The sequence below is a fragment of the Pochonia chlamydosporia genome, chromosome 5 (genome assembly GCF_001653235.2).
Source record: "Pochonia chlamydosporia 170 chromosome 5, whole genome shotgun sequence".
Lineage (NCBI taxonomy): Eukaryota > Fungi > Ascomycota > Sordariomycetes > Hypocreales > Clavicipitaceae > Pochonia > Pochonia chlamydosporia.
The window spans coordinates 2,571,509-2,587,758 of record NC_035794.1 but is presented as its reverse complement, the minus strand read 5'-3'; the positions used below and the strand labels follow the sequence as shown (position 1 = coordinate 2,587,758).

Here is a 16,250-nt window from a genome sequence, read left to right as displayed (position 1 = left end):
AGCCGTGGCGTATGTCCTCACCATAGGGTACGAGTTCCGTGGTCATGATGCCTAGCTTTTTCGTCGACTACAAGGAAACTTGATCCCGATTTCATCTCCAACAACCTTTGGTCGTCTGTCAATTGATCCAAGTCAAGACAGAATGCTGTCCAAAACTCTGTTGCTTGGCGGCTTGGCGGGCTTGGCCGCGGCTCAATTTCCTCCTACACCAGAGGGCGTCAAGGTCATCAAGTCCAAGTTTCATGAGAATGTCACCATTTCCTTCAAAGAGGTGAGCTTCCCCATCTGTTCCCCGTAAATCAATTGAACAAATTACTAACATCTCGCAACAGCCCGGACTTTGTGAAACTACACGCGGCGTCAAGTCGTACGCTGGTCACGTCCATCTGCCGCCGGGTCTCTTGGATGATGCCTCGGGCGAGAAGCAGGACTATCCCGTCAACACGTAGGTGGTCAAGTATTTTGCGCCCTAATTTGTGCATCCAACTGATCAATTTAGGTTCTTCTGGTTCTTTGAGGCTCGCCATGACCCAGAAAACGCACCCCTAGCCATCTGGCTCAACGGGGGCCCTGGAGGCTCGTCCATGATCGGTCTGCTTGGGGAAAACGGCCCTTGCTTCATTGATGACGACTCCAAGACTCCAATCCACAACCCATGGAGCTGGAACAACCACGTCAATATGCTTTACATTGACGAGCCCGTCCAGGTCGGCTTCTCCTACGACATCCCCACCAACGTCACCATCTACACTGGCGGCGAGGAAGTCAAGATTGTTCCCACCGACTTCTCCAACGGACTGCCCGAAGTCAACCTCACCACACACATTGGCACTCTCCCCAGTCAAAAGTCGTCTCACACCACCAACAGCACCCAGCAGGCTGCCCATGCCCTGTGGCATTTTGCCCAGACATTCTTCACCGAGTTCCCGCACTACAAGCCCAATGATGACCGCATCAGCATGTGGGCAGAGAGCTATGGCGGCCATTACGGACCGGGGTTCATGCGTTTCTTCCAGCAGCAAAATGAAAAGATCCTCAACGGCACAATTGACGTTGAGCACGCCCACTACCTTCACCTTGACACTCTGGGCATCGTCAATGGGTACTTGGATGCCGTTATCCAGGAAGAAGCGTCCATCATCTTTCCATATAACAATGTAAGTGTGATCGTTGCAACCAACAACGCCCAACGTATCTTACTAACCAAACCATAGACGTTCGACATCAAGGCAATCAACAAGACTGTCTACGATGAGCTAATGCACAATTTTACCCGCAAAGGAGGGTGCCGTGATCAAATCGTTAAATGCCAAAACGAGCTTCTCACCCTCGACAAGAACGCCCTCAGAATGGCTCGCGAGTTGCCTTCTGAGCTGTGCCCCGACATGGAAGACCAGTGCATCTTGGCCGGCGAAAAGGCTTTTGAGAACAACAACAATGCCCGTTTCGACATTTCCCATCCCAAGGCCGATCCGTTCCCGCCTCCCCACTACATCGGCTACCTGGCGCAAGAGGAAGCCCTCCGTGCTCTCGGCAGCCCCATCAACTTCACCATGTCTTCAGAGACTGTGGCCCTCAACTTTGTCGGCACATTAGACGAGGTGCACGGCGGGTTCCTCGACGCGGTGGGCTATCTTCTCGATTCCGGTGTCAAGGTCCACATGATGTATGGTGATCGCGATTTTGCATGCAACTGGATTGGCGGTGAAATGTCCTCTCTTGCCATTCCGTACTCCCGCGCAAATGACTTCAAGAAGGCTGGGTATACCCCTCTGCTGACGTCTGAAGGCGTTGGCGGTCTCACCCGTCAATTCGGCAACTTTAGCTTTACCCGTGTCTACCAGGCAGGCCACATGATTCCCATGTATCAGCCCGAGGCTGCGTATGAAATCTTCATGCGAGCGCTGTTCAACCGTGATATCCCTACTGGCTTGTTGCCTGTGCATGATGAGTTGTCGACCGTTGGGCCCTCGAGTACATGGCATGTCAAGCAGGCTCCTCCCAAGGCGCCGGAGCCCAAGTGCTACATCTTGGCGCCTGAGACGTGCACGCCTGAAGTGTGGGAGAAGGTGAAGAGCGGCAAGGTGACTGTGAAGGATTACTTTGTGGTTGAGGATGCGGCCGAGGTTGGCGATGGCGAGTTGTAACGTTCTGGAAGCCAGTACAGCTGTTAGTCGTGGAAATAAAATAGTTGGCGTAAAGAGTCGTTTGTTGCTACGAATGAGATCAATTGATGTCGAGTTGGTGCTGCCGGATTCGTTGTTGCATTGTGGTTGTTGAGCTTCCGCATTCGACCAGATCGGCTTGTGCCACTGTTGCGATCGTCAAGACGGCATTGAGTGTTTCAGAGCGTCACATTCAAGTCAGAAGCGAGCGACGGAAGTCCGTTGATGATGTGAATTCGACCAGATGAGTAAATATTGAGCCTTTTCTGTCAAAATGATGCTAGACACAATTCATTATTTTTGGCATCAAAAGTTAAAGTGGCGTCCCGAGTTTGCCACCTCGAAATCGACAGTGCAGCGACAAAGGGACAGAATCAAGGGCAAGTGGAGTTTCGATTTGCACATTCACCACGCACCGCCATTGATTCGTCAACCAATTGATCTCCTTTTCCACATGCACCAAGCACTTTGGCCCGACGACTCCATCCATATTCCCCTTTCTCATACTTCGTACCCACCAATTTGTTCGCCATCCACGTTCCGCCTGTCAATAGTCAGTGTGGCTCTCATCCCTTTTTCCATCTTGCGTGGCTTGGCTTCTTGTTTCCAACCTAATTTTTTTTTCGTTTCCTTTCCTTCATTACCTACAGTTTGCTTTTCGTCGCCAGTCAACGGATATACCCTCGTCGACATATCCCGCCTGCAGGTCACGTTGCATGAAGCTTGCGTAGGCGTCACTCGTTACACACCGTTGTACCTCGTTCGCTCTTTTGCTCGTCTCTTCGGTTGAAGAGCGAGGTTTGAATTTGGCTTTCCCCTCGACACAACCATCCCTCATGCGAAAACAGTCGGTCTCGCTGCCGACGAAACACGTTGTTCACGACCCTCACGAGAAGCCTGATCGATACGGAAACGGTCGCCCCCAAGGTGTATTTGCGAGGATGAAGGAACAGTGGATGTCGCAGTCGCAAAAGACGCGGTGGGTCAAGACGACCGCCATCGTCCTGTCCGTCTGCTTGTTGTTTTACTGGCTGTCGCCGCGAGGCGTTGATGTCTACAATGAGGGTGCGTGACTATTAACCCAGGGCAGGGAAAGACGAAAGTGTATTTGAACTCACAATCTAACAATCTACAGTCTCTCACAAGTCTGGCAACAGTGGCAGCGCCAACAAGTCCAATAATGGCCAGGTCCCTGCCGATTCGTCCTACGGAACCGCTCGATGCACCAAATCGTACTCCAAGGATAAGCCCATTGTTCAATACGTCCTCATGATTGATGCTGGCAGTACCGGATCCCGCATTCACGTCTACAAGTTCAACAACTGTGGTCCCGTCCCCGAACTCGAGCACGAAGAATTCAAAATGACGGAGAAGTCGGTCGGCGGCCTCAGCAAGTACGCAGACGACCCTGTTGCCGCTGCCAAGACTCTGGATCCCCTGCTGGCCGTCGCCATGGAAAATGTTCCCGAGAAGCTCAAGCGATGCAGCCCCGTCGCCGTCAAGGCCACGGCCGGATTGCGCAAGGTTGGCCCGCAAAAGTCGGACGCCATCCTCAAGCAGGTCCGCGAGCATCTCGAGAAGGACTATCCCTTCCCCGTTGTCTCTGACGAAAAAGGCGGCGTTGCCGTCATGGATGGCGCCGACGAAGGTGTCTACGCCTGGATCACGACCAACTATCTTCTCGGCAAGATTGGCGGCCCCGACAAGACGGAGACGGCTGCTGTTTTCGACCTGGGTGGTGGCTCGACTCAGATTGTCTTCCAGCCGACCTTTAAGGCGGCCAAGGCTGGAGGCATGCCCGAGAAGCTATCCGAAGGCGAGCACAAGTTCTCTCTTGACTTTGGTGGTCAGAAGTTCGACCTCTACCAGCACTCTCACCTGGGCTATGGCCTGATGGAAGCCCGCAATGCCATTCACCGACTTCTCGTCAACGATATGAAGAAGTCCAAGTCGGACGATACCACCTGGCAAACCAAGCCCATTGTTCACCCTTGCATCACACCCGGCCGCACCCGTGAAATTGAAGTCGAATTCGACAAGGACACCAAGAAGACGTACAACTTCACCGGCCCCGCTGAACCTTCTGCTTCGCATGCTTCTCAATGCCGCAGTCTCGCCGAGCGAATCCTCGAAAAGGACAAGGAATGCAAGCTTGCTCCCTGCTCATTCAACGGTGTTCACCAGCCCTCACTTGCAAAGACGTTTGCCAAGGAAGACGTCTACATCTTTTCCTACTTTTACGACCGCACTCAACCCCTCGGTATGCCCGATTCCTTCACCATTCGCGAGCTGCACGACCTGGCGCAGACCGTCTGCAAGGGTCAACCTGGATGGGGCACTTTTGACAGCATTCCCGGTGCGCTCGAGGAGCTTAAGGGCCGCGAGCAGTACTGCCTGGATTTGAACTTTATGACGGTGCTGTTACACCACGGATATGACATGCCCATCGACCGAGAGGTCAAGATTGCCAAGAAGATTAAGGGCAATGAGCTGGGATGGTGCCTGGGTGCTAGGTATGTTCAACTTGGAGCGTTTTCGTCGTTTTTCTTGTGACTAACAGCCTTTTAGTTTGCCTCTTTTGGAGTCCGGGTCCGGATGGTCATGCAAGATTAAGCAAGTCTCGTAGAAAGAGCTTCAAGTAGGCGTTTAGAGGTCATTTTTAAGCATTGTAATCTTTTACTATTCAATTGGTCAATGAATGGGTATTGTGTATGACGCCGAACGTCAGAGGCGGAGAGGAACACATTGAAATGGAAACAGGCACAAAAGAGCTGTCTGTGATGACGGCACGGTTAAAATTCATGGGAAACATGGGTGTGCCCAATGTCACGTCCGGGGCAGGGCATTGTAAGAAAACAGTGCGTCAAGACATAATAGAATTCTATAATATACTGGCGATTCGCTATATCGGCGCCGTAACCATTCCCAAAACATCATCGACTACTTCCTCTGGTCCCATGTCTTCTAGTATAGCTGCCACGGCTTCTAACTTGCTTCCCCATTGCATACTCCTCTCATTCTCTGGCGTAGTGATCCTTATCCTATGCAGATAGACCTTTTTCGCAGCAACACCCACCAGCGCCGGCGTGACAAAGTCTAGTCCGTGCAAAGGAGCCAGACACCGCATCAATTTGTCGAGATGTTTTGTGGCATTGGGCGTTATGCCATCTGCCACGGCACGGTGCATGCGTAAAAACGACACGATATTCATTTGGTACCGGGTGATTTCAACATCTACTTGTACCCGCTGGCTGAGCTGCGCAAGATGGCTTATTTCCTACACTGCGTTAGCATGCCTCACACCTTTACCGAATCAGCACATACACTTTCTGGTATCAACGCGGAACCATCCCGTCGAACCACACTATCTGTCGACCCCGTCTCCGCCTCCTCATCCTCATCGATATTCACGAACCCATCTTCCGGGTCGTGCCAATGCGCCAGGGAAAAGAAGTCGTTCAAGTGAGGTGTCACCCTCTCTCCTCTCCCCGGGCTATCTGCCTCTAGCACAGGTATGAAGATGAATTGCTTGGGGGCAGTTTGCACAGCCGTCCGTGTGAAGATGCGGCGGGTGCGAAGCAGCTCGAGGGCCTGGATCTGGACGGTTTTCGGAGCGAGGTTGAGGTTTTTGGCGAGGATGCAGTTTGCGATTTGGGATGGCGGCGGGAGAGGGGACGCGTGGACGCTTCGCTGGGGGCTGTGGACAAAGTAGTCTGGTCTTTGGAGGGTTTGTGCGGGTTGTTGCGGGAGGAGGAGGGCGGATGCGAAGTCGTCGAGGGTGGTGGTGGGCGTGCAGTTGATTATGGAGCAGGTTAGGTTGAAGGTGCGCGTTGCGACGAGGCTGAGCTCGGTGGTTAGGAGGGAGAGGGAGGAGGAGGGCGTGGTGATGATGCCGTGTTCGCGGGTGAGGAGGCAGAGGAGGATGGCAAGTTCGAGGTCGGTCAGGTCGAGGATTTTGGGGAGGATGGATGATGGCGCGGTTGTGGCCATTGGTTATTGCTATGACGGTGTCATGATGGGATGTGTTTGTATATTGTGGGATGCTCTTTCGGGAAGAGACGTGTGGATTGGGTGTCGTCGTCAACTCTTAAGGTCGTTGGATCTCACATGCATGAAATGCAATGATGTTCGAGCTTTGGAGTTGATGTCACTGGGATGAGAGACGGAAGCCCCACATCAAGTCCATGTCTGGCTAGCTGCACCTGTCGACCACTGTAGTGAGTGCAACAGCCACTAGCCCTGCTTCATTTCAGCGCTCGAGGCAGCAGTCAGTTCCCTGGACAATCAACCAGCGTCGACCAGTGGAGACCTTGCGGCCAGTTAACCCTGGTCAATGTCTCTGCTCTCAGTCATCTGCCCAGTCATTCGTTTCCGTCAAACACCCCAGCTCGCCGTCCACCCGCCGCCTCAAGCAACGAGACCAGACCTCAACTCCTCCGCAGCTTGAGCCTCGAGGCCTTGAACCACTCCTCTCACACCCGCATCTAAAGTTACCGCCTTGCTGCAGGGTCTCGTGCTCGTCGACGCCTGGCCACTCCGCAACCCTACCCCAACAACTTAATATACTTGTGCCTGCTGCGAAGGACGGGACATATTTAACAGCTACCTAATCGCTCCGAGACGAGACTGGACGAGCGTCTCCCACCGTCACTACCTGGAGCGCTGAAACGCTCAACTCCTCGCGTATCACGTCATTGACCGACAACTTCCTACAACCTCGCCACCCACCTCAACACAAGCACAACCCGACATCATGTCTTCGCGGAAGAAGGTCCTTCTCAAGGTACGAATGGATAGGACGACAACATTTTACGGATCGGTACTGACGACGGGGGAACTAGGTTATCATCCTTGGAGATAGCGGTGTCGGCAAGACGAGTTTGATGAACCAATATGTACGGCCGCTCACCCTAGCCCTAACGCAGACACGTACTGATGGAATATGGCGGGACACAGGTCAAGAAGAAGTTTAGTGCAAGCTACAAGGCCACCATCGGCGCCGACTTTTTAACACGAGAGGTCATGGTGGACGACAGACAGGTCACCATGCAGGTAGGTTGCACGAGCGCGACGGCGATGGTTGAGCAGCTGGGCTAATAGACGATGCGCAATAGCTGTGGGACACTGCTGGACAGGAGCGATTTCAGTCTTTGGGTGTCGCCTTTTACCGTGGCGCTGACTGCTGCGTTCTCGTTTACGATGTCAACAATGCCAAGAGCTTCGAGGCTCTTGACAGCTGGAGAGACGAGTTTCTGATCCAGGCGTCACCGCGGGATCCTCCCAACTTTCCATTTGTGAGTTGGAATACTGTGCTGCTGCTGGCTAAGCGACTGCTAACTGTTGCAGGTTGTGCTTGGAAACAAGATTGATGTCGAGGAGAGCAAGCGAGTGGTATGGCTGACTGTTGCCGATATATCTTGTGACGGGGTTCCTAACGTTGAAGCAGATTTCAAACAAACGAGCCATGACCTTTTGCCAGTCCAAGGGAGATATCCCGTACTTTGAGACTAGTGCCAAAGAGGCCATCAATATTGATCAAGCATTTGAGGGTAGGTATCCATGCTAATACATGAAACGAGAGTGGCCCGTGTGCTAATGGATGCAGTCATTGCCCGAAACGCCCTCGCACAAGAAGAGTCGGAGGAATTTAGCGGCGAATTCGACGACCCTATCAACATCCACATTGACAATGACCGCGATGGTTGCGCCTGTTGAGGAATCAAACGAGTCGATGGTTGGATGTGTAATGGGGAATGTGTCAGAACCGTGTTTAAATCAGCATACCCGTACCTGAAGAGGACCATTTTTGTTTTGCGGCTCGCCATGGGTGTAGAATACTGGTGTCGAGTTCTCCCTTTGTCTTGGGTGTCATGGTCGTTTCTTTCCTTCATTTTTTGTCTCTGCTGTCTGCTGTGTTGTTTCTGTTGTTCCGTGCCAACTGTTATGCACTGCTTGGCTTTCTCGAGTGCCGGGACGTTTAATTAGATGTTGTCATTGATTTGAGACGGTGTAAACTGCTTCCGGACTTCATGCATCGCATAGAGTTGGATTAGATTGTATGCAGTAGTAGACGATGTAGTGCAGGTTGCGGATCAATAAACGGGATATAGCCCAACATGGCAATCACCTCGGTGACCTCGGCTGTGAGGATGAGAAACATACGAGCAGGAGTACTTGATGGACTGATGTATGTATTCCGGCCGGCTAACAGGTCCCATATCAATAGTCTTTGAGGTAACCGTGGCATGATATTCTTGAGTCGCGGCGGTCTAGGGTAGCCAAGGCGGACAAGTTGCCGACTGATGGACCCACCGGGACCTCGGTTTTTGACAAGATCCCTGCACCCCAGACAGAGGCCCAGCCAAGCAGTCTGTCGAAACGGACTCCAAGTGGCCCCACGCCAGCTATCCCGAAGTAGCGTCGATGAATAGCCTGAGAACCTCGGCTCCGCACCCGTTACTTAAGGATGCAATGGCAGCTTGGACATTTGCTTCTCCTCGATTGTCTTTTATCCGATCTACCATTACCCACATCCTACCCCGGATCATCTGTGTCTTGTCCTTTTTTTAAATCCTCTAATCTGGGTCTAGTAGCTATTGTTGCTGGGCTGGAAGCTTGGATAAGCCTCCAACTCTCCGTAATTATACCGTCTTGAGCTTCACATCCCTCCATCATGTCTGCCAGGATCCCCGCCATCGTACGTTGCTGTCAATGGAACAAATGAGTCTCTTTCCATGCCACTAACACGTTGCAGGTCTCACATTTGGTGAGCGATGAAGCCAAGAGGATGATTGACGTGGTTGCCAAGTTTGTCGAGGAAGAATGCATCCCGTAGGCACTACTCTCCAGGATTCAAAACCATTCCATACAAATCTAACCACCACGCAGAGCCGATCCCGTCCTGGAAGCCCAAGTCGGCGAGGGCGATGACCGTTGGGAAAATCACCCTGCCATCATCGAGGAACTCAAGGAAAAGGCCAAGAAGCTCGGCCTCTGGAACATGTTCCTCCCCAAGGGCCACTACAAGGAGTCGCCCGGCTGGACGAACCTCGAGTACGGCATCATGGCCGAGTGGCTGGGCCGCTCGCGCAGTGCCTCCGAGGCGTGCAACTGCGCTGCTCCCGACACGGGCAACATGGAGGTGCTGGCCAAATACGGCAACGACGCCCAGAAGCAGCAGTGGCTCAAGCCCCTGATGGACGGCAAGATTCGCTCTGCCTTCCTCATGACGGAGCCGCAGGTTGCTTCATCGGACGCCACCAACATTGAGTTGGATATCCGGCGCGAGGGCAACGAGTACGTGCTCAATGGGCAGAAGTGGTGGTCCAGCGGTGCCGGTGACCCCCGTTGCCAGATTTACATTGTCATGGGCAAGACGGATAAGAACAACAAGGATCCGTACAGACAGCAGAGTGTTGTGTTGGTGCCTGCTGATACGCCGGGCATCAAAATCAACAGAATGCTCAAGGTGTATGGGTATGATGATGCGCCACACGGCCATGGACACTTGACGTTTACGAATGTGAGGGTTCCCGTGAGCAGCATGGTGCTCGGGGAGGGACGTGGATTTGAGATTATTCAGGGCCGTCTGGGACCCGGCAGAATTCATCACGCCATGCGAAGTATTGGAGCTGTATGTTTGACCACGAAAACTTGGCCCCGGTTCTGACATTGGAAAACTAACACTATATAGTCCGAGGTCGCCCTCGACTGGATGCTGATGCGCGTCAACGATGAGCGCAAGAAGCCCTTTGGCAAGCTGCTCCGCGAGCATGGTGTCATCCTCGAGTGGATTGCCAAGTCGCGCATTGAAATCGACTCTGCTCGTCTGATTGTCCTCAATGCCGCACACAAGATGGATCTCCTGGGCCCCAAGAAGGCTCTCAAGGAAATTGCCCAGGCCAAGGTGCTCATCCCGCAGACTGCGCTGACCGTCATCGACCGCGCCATCCAGTCCTTTGGCGGTGCTGGTGTTTGCCAGGACACCCCCCTTGCCAACATGTGGGCTGGTATCCGAACGCTGAGGCTGGCAGATGGTCCTGACGAGGTGCACTTGCAGCAGATGGGACGCAACGAGAACAAGCGTGGCAAGGAGACGACGCAGAAGCTTCAGTGGCAGCGGGAGAAGACGGCGGATCTGATGAAGAAGTATGGTACGCAGACGGCTCAGCCTGGTGCTAGGATTCGTCATGCCAAGATTTAGGATAATAAAGTCTTGCGAGTGTATGGTAAATGGACACTGTGTATTTCACGATATGACTGGAATTGTATGGCTGGTATCCCATGGACGTGATCTTAATGTCAAACGGGCCGTGTGGTCGGTTTCCTGTAGGTTGTCAAACACTTTCTTCGCTCGAATACAGTGACTCAATATCAAATCATGCTCGAACCAGGCAACGGCATACGCTACCCCAATTTCACAAACCATCCCAACGTCCAAGCATCCATTGGATCACGGCATCCAATGCGCCAAACACACCGCCGCCAACGAATCGGACCCTGCGGCAAGCTACATCTCGCATAAACCCGTTTCCAAACTAAATCTGCCACTGCACGCCAATTGCCACGCCGACACGGCCAACCTGCCCCGTGCGTTTTGTTTTGCAGTGGTGGCAAGCAGATGGGCTCATGGAGTTGTGCACTCAATGTTGCCCCCACATGCCATTGACAAGCTCCATCATGACTCTTCTCTGGGACCCTGGCCCACATCCGTTGCCGTGCCGACCGTCCAAACAGGACGATCCGTTTACTTTCTTTCCTTCTGCCCTTGTTCATGCCGACCAAGCAAGTGCACATGGGGTTGCACATTTGAACTTTTTTCTTCCTCTTCCATCCTTGTGCATACTACGCCGATTTATGTATAACAGGTCAACATCCTGGACCTGTTGACTCTTCTTCTTTGCTCCGACAACAACACCTGCGCATAAAGCACAATAACACATCCAAGCCACCAGGTACGAAGAGCCCTTTTTGCCGTGAATATTTAGATGCCGTCCTTCTCCTCACTCCTAACACCTTGACTATTCCCGTCGCAGAAACATTCACGCTGGTCGTTCTACCTCATTTTACCAACAACACTACTTCTTCTACTCTCCCTGAAAAGAACAATGTCCTCCGTCCTCGGTGACAAGGACGTCAACGCCGCCATGGAGCAGCAGGCCATCAAGGACGTTAAGAGCATGGAGTACCATCGCCAGGTGTTCCAGTCCAAGATGGCGGCTGAGCCGTATGTTCTTTCTCGCACTTCGGCGCGTCCCCGCAGATGGACTGACGCTGCCTCTAGGACCAAGCAATATGTTTCTCCGTCGGATAACATCATGAGCCCTTGCACGGCCAAGATTAACGCATTGCGAAATAAGCATGCTAGCAAGTAGGTTGACACCTCGTATCACCCGACTCTGACGATCTGTTTATCTGACTGGACGGAGCAGAGCCAAGCCCAAGAGTCTCTTTGCCCAGGCGAGCGTTAAGAAGCTCAATGGCGAGAATGCCCTCGGCGCGCGATCTATCCAGCAGTGAGACCATGGCGCTGGACAAACTTGTACATCATTTGTTTTCCGGGTTTTGGTGTGCTTTGTTTTGTGTGCGCGCTTGATGGCACTGGTATGGATTGGTTCGGGCTGGCGTTATGGAAGTTTACGTACATGACACACATTACATGATGGATTTGGCTGTGGTTTGGGATCTGGATACTCCCTTTGGCTTTGGGATGATAATGATATTGTTATGCGTATAGAGGATGAACGTGGGGTCTGTAGATTGAGTTTCTACTTTATGTCAAGTTATACCCCTGCTATGATGTTTGATCTGGTGTGCCTTCACTCCGCCACATATATGCTTGCTTGCACTGTTTTGAAGTTGTGCTGTCGAAATGCAAACGTCTCACTACCACGAAGGACAGCATGACTTCGCGACTGGCAAATTTACTTTCTATGCACTCTATGCTCTCTATGCACGCCATCCGCTCACAATATAAACTACATCCTCGTCCGCCACCATGTGTCCCAGCCCAACCCTCTGCGGGATATGTCTCGCACTTGCGCCCCAAACCAACGCATACTTGAACGTGTCCTTGAGGCTGCGATGGATCCGATCACACACATCCTCAATCGAGCTGTTACTCCGCACAATGAGCGCCTCGCTGAAGTCGGGTTCGACGGCCTTGCGCTTCGTGTATATTCTAATCAGCTTCAGCTCCTTCCAGCATCTGTCAATCACATCCTGGATGCCCAGGTCCAACTCGCAGCTCATGACCACCGTCTGCGGCTCCCGCGCAAGGCTGTCCAAAAAGTCGAGCGACACGCTGTCAATCTTGTTGTACACGTAGAGACACTTGATGTATTTGCGGTGGTCCTTCATAATGACGTCGATGAAGTCGTCCACCGTGGCGTATTCATCCCGCACCAGCACTTCGCAGTTGAGGATCTTGTAGTCCCGCAGGATGTTGTAGAGCATCTTCTCGTCGAGGTACTTGGGTGGTGTTTGAAAGGTGATTTTCATGCCGCCTGCTTTTTTGGGCTTCAGGTAGATGTTTCTGATGCTGTTAGAAAGGAACAATAAATAAGAGGAGGAGGGAGATGTACGGTGGCTCGCGATTCAGCCGGATGCCTACTGCTTCTAGTTCTGCTTCCAAGAGGGCTCTTTGCTCTGCCTTTTTCGTCGCGTCCAGCACCATGAGGATGAGATCGCTCGTCTTGGCGGCCGAAATGACTTGACGGCCGCGACCTTTGCCTTCGGCGGCACCTTCAATGATACCCGGCAGATCGAGGAGTTGGATCTCTGCGCCGCCGTACTCGAGAACACCGGGGATGGCTGTGAGGGTTGTGAAGGCGTATGATGCGACTTCTGATCTTGTCTTTGTGACTTTCGAGAGGAATGTTGATTTGCCGACGGATGGGAAACCCACGAGGGAAATGCGTGCGTCGCCTGACTTGCTGACGTCGAAGCCTGATCCGCCGCCGCTGCCGGCTCCCGGGGCGGGTTCTAGTAATTGTGCTCGGAGACGGGCGAGTTTACTAGGGTTGTTAGAGAGTTGGAGGGTGAATGTGTTTGAGCGGCGTACCCTTTTAATAAACCCAAGTGGTATTCTTTTGAAATTGTTAATGGAGATCATTGGTGAGTGAGTTGCGTTGCGTACCTGTGGCCTTGTTTTCTGGGATCGGTCAGCATGATTTCAATGAGATGGTGAGTTGTTAATTGACAAAACAGGCGCTTGAGCTCATGTTGCCAGCTCAAACTCATCGGCATGCAATATAAAATGTTGACCACACTCACTCTGTGTCCGTCTCATCTCCTCCTCAATCCTGCTCAAGTCAGCGCGGTCCAGCCGAGGACGAATGGGGCTACCAACTCCTTAATCTTCTCCGTAATGTTGACCATTCTCAGTCCCCTTATTTATAGACGGCGTACCGTCTGTCGAATTGGCCAAAATAATAACTTATGAGAACGGAAGTGTGACGGCCAGATTGATTCAAGATTCAAGATAGGTGGGGTGAGCGTCCTTGCTGGGCAGAATTGACTTCGCGGGGCCGAAAAGCGTTGCAGTCTACCCACCGCCTGCCGCATTGGGCCCCATCCAGAACTTTTCCACTCAGCCACTTGAAGACGCCAGGGATCGCGCGTGCTTGTGGCCGGACTGGACTGTTTTGCGACTCTTCCTCCACCAACATTTCCGACACGGCCTGAACCATGGCCGACCAAGAAGATCACAGGGCCACAGCGCCTGAAGGTGCGACGGATGAATCCATGGCTGTCGCTCCCGCAGGAGAGAAACGGGTGGTCAAGAAGCTGGTTCGCAAAAAGAAGAAGCCGGCAAGAGTACAGATAGACCCCAGCGAATTCACATCAGAGCCGCCGCCGCAAACAGGAACGACGTACAATATCTGGTTCAACAAATGGGCTGGCGGAGACCGGGAGGCATACCAACAGACCAAGTCCAAGGGGCGATGCAACATCGCGACGGACGCAGGCTACACGACTGCTGACAAGGTGACGGGAAGCTATTTCTGCCTGCGGTTTGCACGGGGACTCTGCCCCCTCGGCCAGGACTGCACGAATCTGCACCGATTACCGGGGACGTTTGACTTATTCAACCCTAATGTCGATTGCTTCGGCCGCGAAAAGTTTAGCGACTACAGAGACGACATGGGTGGTGTTGGTAGCTTCATGCGGCAGAATAGAACCGTCTACGTGGGCCGAATTCACGTCACGGATGATATTGAAGAGATTGTAGCTCGTCATTTCGCAGAATGGGGCCAAATCGAACGAGGTAAGCTTTTTGTCTACCGCAGGTGCCAACTATGAAAGATACTAACAGAAGTCGCACCAGTCCGCGTCTTGAACTCTCGAGGCGTCGCCTTCATCACATACACCAACGAAGCCAATGCCCAATTCGCCAGAGAGGCCATGGCTCATCAATCCCTCGACCACGACGAAGTCCTCAACGTGCGATGGGCCACGGCCGATCCTAATCCCATGGCCCAGGCGCGTGAAGCGAGAAGAGTGGAAGAACAGGCCGCGGAAGCCATTCGCCGAGCTCTGCCCGCAGAATTCGTGGCCGAAATCGAAGGCAAGGACCCGGATGCCAGGAAACGAAGGCGGATAGAAGGCAGCTACGGGTTGGAAGGGTATGAAGCACCCGACGACGTGCACTACGCCAGGGGTAAACATGCAGTGAACCCCGTTGGTCGCCAAGGACACGAAGTCGAATACCAGGAGCCGCTGATGCTCGAAAACGGCCAGTCAGCCGATGGATCTGCCGGTGCAACAGCAGCAGCAGCACCAGAACAGTCTGGCATATTTTCTGGCAGCACCCTGGCGGCACTCAGCAAGGCCAAGGTGGCCGTGGCATCAAAACCCAAGGCGGCAGCGTCCACAGGGCCGCTTGTATCTTATGACAGCGATAGTGATGACGAATAAGGCGTTTATTTGGGCTCTTAGCAATTCTATATACACTGTATTTTACACAAATAATGATACCAATACAAAAGACGCCGGGTATGCGTACTTTCCATAATCTCCTCCATACCATGTACCATCCACGTTCCTCATCAGAATCAACTATTAAAGATCCTCGAGTAAAGAACTTCATGCCGCCCAATCCACAAATCCATCACCGGCACAGTCTGTCCCGCCTCCTCAACCCGCGTCTCCCACTCTCTATCAATCACATCCCCAATCCACCGCTGCGCCTGCTCCCCAGCCAACACCTTCTGCGCCTGATATGGCCCAAACATGCTCGCCCTCACCGCCGCCGACACCAGCGCCTTGAGATGGCTCACCATGTACATGTACGCCGTCTGCCGGAGCGTCAAGCCCACAATCGCACAAATCACCCCAAAGAGCGGGGCCAGATGCGCCGAAACTGGCGGCACCTGATCCCCATTCCCATCCTTCAACAGGGTAGCGAACTCGCGGAGCACAGGCAGGTCTGCGTCCTTGGGCAGTGTGCTTCGAAAGGAGCGTTCCCAGATGGATAAGAGCGCGCGGCCCTGTGAGACGCTGGCCCGTCGGCCGACGGTACATATTACCGCTGCATCCAGCTGGTCGTCTAGGTCGATGAGGGACGACGGGTCGCGATATGCCGCCAGCACAAAGGGCAGTGTTGTGGCGGCGTACGAGGAGAGCGAGAGAGGGAGGAAGGAGGAGAATGTGGCGCGGCGGTTGTGCGCGAGGTATGATTCTAGGCCGCTGCTGAAGGCGAATGACCCGATGGGGAGCTGTGAGTCCGATAGGAGGAGGAGGAAGTGGGTTGGTGAGTTGAGTGGTGCTTGTGAGTGTGAGTTTGATGTTCATTGTGTGAGAGTGTTGTGGGTGAGGCACTTACATTGAGGGGAGGGTGGTTTAACTGGCTTTGCGGACGGGATGCTTAGCCGTGCCTTGGCGGCGGCCAGACGACGTTCCAACTCGTCAATTTCATTTTGCACTGCTTCTGGAGAGTCTGTCTCCTCGTGATTCGAGTCCATGGGGTGAGAGTGAGTGTGTACAGTAGACAAATGACGGAGGTTGGAGGTGGGTCAAGATGTCAATATGTTTATCAACATTCGGCGAACTGCGGCGACATCCACCTTCATTGGACTTGACAAA

General features: G+C 53.1%; 9 protein-coding genes across 9 annotated transcripts; 6 read left to right on the top strand and 3 right to left on the bottom strand.

The window, feature by feature from the left end:
• Positions 1–142: 142 nt before the first annotated feature.
• VFPPC_06081 (carboxypeptidase S1) lies at positions 143–2,147 on the top strand (the record flags this gene model as incomplete). The annotated part of the gene is made up of 4 exons (XM_018285177.1): positions 143–271; positions 333–445; positions 500–1,157; positions 1,215–2,147. The coding sequence occupies 4 exons, from the start codon at positions 143–145 to the stop codon at positions 2,145–2,147; spliced, it is 1,833 nt and encodes a 610-aa protein (XP_018142194.1).
• Positions 2,148–3,001: 854 nt separating this feature from the next.
• Positions 3,002–4,791, top strand: VFPPC_06080 (guanosine-diphosphatase; the record flags this gene model as incomplete). The annotated part of the gene is made up of 3 exons (XM_018285176.1): positions 3,002–3,230; positions 3,301–4,678; positions 4,734–4,791. The coding sequence occupies 3 exons, from the start codon at positions 3,002–3,004 to the stop codon at positions 4,789–4,791; spliced, it is 1,665 nt and encodes a 554-aa protein (XP_018142193.1).
• A 276-nt stretch (positions 4,792–5,067) lies between these two features.
• VFPPC_13961 (hypothetical protein) lies at positions 5,068–6,155 on the bottom strand (the record flags this gene model as incomplete). Its single annotated transcript, XM_018291733.1, has 2 exons — positions 5,068–5,442; positions 5,490–6,155. 2 exons carry the CDS (start codon positions 6,153–6,155, stop codon positions 5,068–5,070), a joined length of 1,041 nt encoding a protein of 346 aa, XP_018142192.1.
• Positions 6,156–6,918: 763 nt separating this feature from the next.
• Positions 6,919–7,880, top strand: VFPPC_13960 (GTP-binding protein ypt7; the record flags this gene model as incomplete). Its single annotated transcript, XM_018291732.1, has 7 exons — positions 6,919–6,948; positions 7,007–7,060; positions 7,122–7,217; positions 7,280–7,459; positions 7,512–7,556; positions 7,612–7,714; positions 7,771–7,880. 7 exons carry the CDS (start codon positions 6,919–6,921, stop codon positions 7,878–7,880), a joined length of 618 nt encoding a protein of 205 aa, XP_018142191.1.
• Positions 7,881–8,838: 958 nt separating this feature from the next.
• VFPPC_06079 (acyl-CoA dehydrogenase) lies at positions 8,839–10,368 on the top strand (the record flags this gene model as incomplete). The annotated part of the gene is made up of 4 exons (XM_018285175.1): positions 8,839–8,862; positions 8,920–8,996; positions 9,054–9,798; positions 9,859–10,368. The coding sequence occupies 4 exons, from the start codon at positions 8,839–8,841 to the stop codon at positions 10,366–10,368; spliced, it is 1,356 nt and encodes a 451-aa protein (XP_018142190.1).
• A 904-nt stretch (positions 10,369–11,272) lies between these two features.
• On the top strand, positions 11,273–11,684 carry VFPPC_16267 (spo12-like protein; the record flags this gene model as incomplete). The annotated part of the gene is made up of 3 exons (XM_018294020.1): positions 11,273–11,391; positions 11,449–11,535; positions 11,597–11,684. 3 exons carry the CDS (start codon positions 11,273–11,275, stop codon positions 11,682–11,684), a joined length of 294 nt encoding a protein of 97 aa, XP_018142188.1.
• A 429-nt stretch (positions 11,685–12,113) lies between these two features.
• On the bottom strand, positions 12,114–13,544 carry VFPPC_06078 (GTP-binding protein 1; the record flags this gene model as incomplete). Its single annotated transcript, XM_018285174.1, has 6 exons — positions 12,114–12,699; positions 12,749–13,180; positions 13,228–13,252; positions 13,303–13,317; positions 13,440–13,468; positions 13,516–13,544. The coding sequence occupies 6 exons, from the start codon at positions 13,542–13,544 to the stop codon at positions 12,114–12,116; spliced, it is 1,116 nt and encodes a 371-aa protein (XP_018142187.1).
• A 309-nt stretch (positions 13,545–13,853) lies between these two features.
• VFPPC_06077 (pre-mRNA-splicing factor CWC2) lies at positions 13,854–15,083 on the top strand (the record flags this gene model as incomplete). The annotated part of the gene is made up of 2 exons (XM_018285173.1): positions 13,854–14,433; positions 14,494–15,083. The coding sequence occupies 2 exons, from the start codon at positions 13,854–13,856 to the stop codon at positions 15,081–15,083; spliced, it is 1,170 nt and encodes a 389-aa protein (XP_018142186.1).
• Positions 15,084–15,220: 137 nt separating this feature from the next.
• On the bottom strand, positions 15,221–16,129 carry VFPPC_16266 (hypothetical protein; the record flags this gene model as incomplete). The annotated part of the gene is made up of 2 exons (XM_022429005.1): positions 15,221–15,933; positions 15,985–16,129. The coding sequence occupies 2 exons, from the start codon at positions 16,127–16,129 to the stop codon at positions 15,221–15,223; spliced, it is 858 nt and encodes a 285-aa protein (XP_022284300.1).
• Positions 16,130–16,250: the final 121 nt, after the last annotated feature.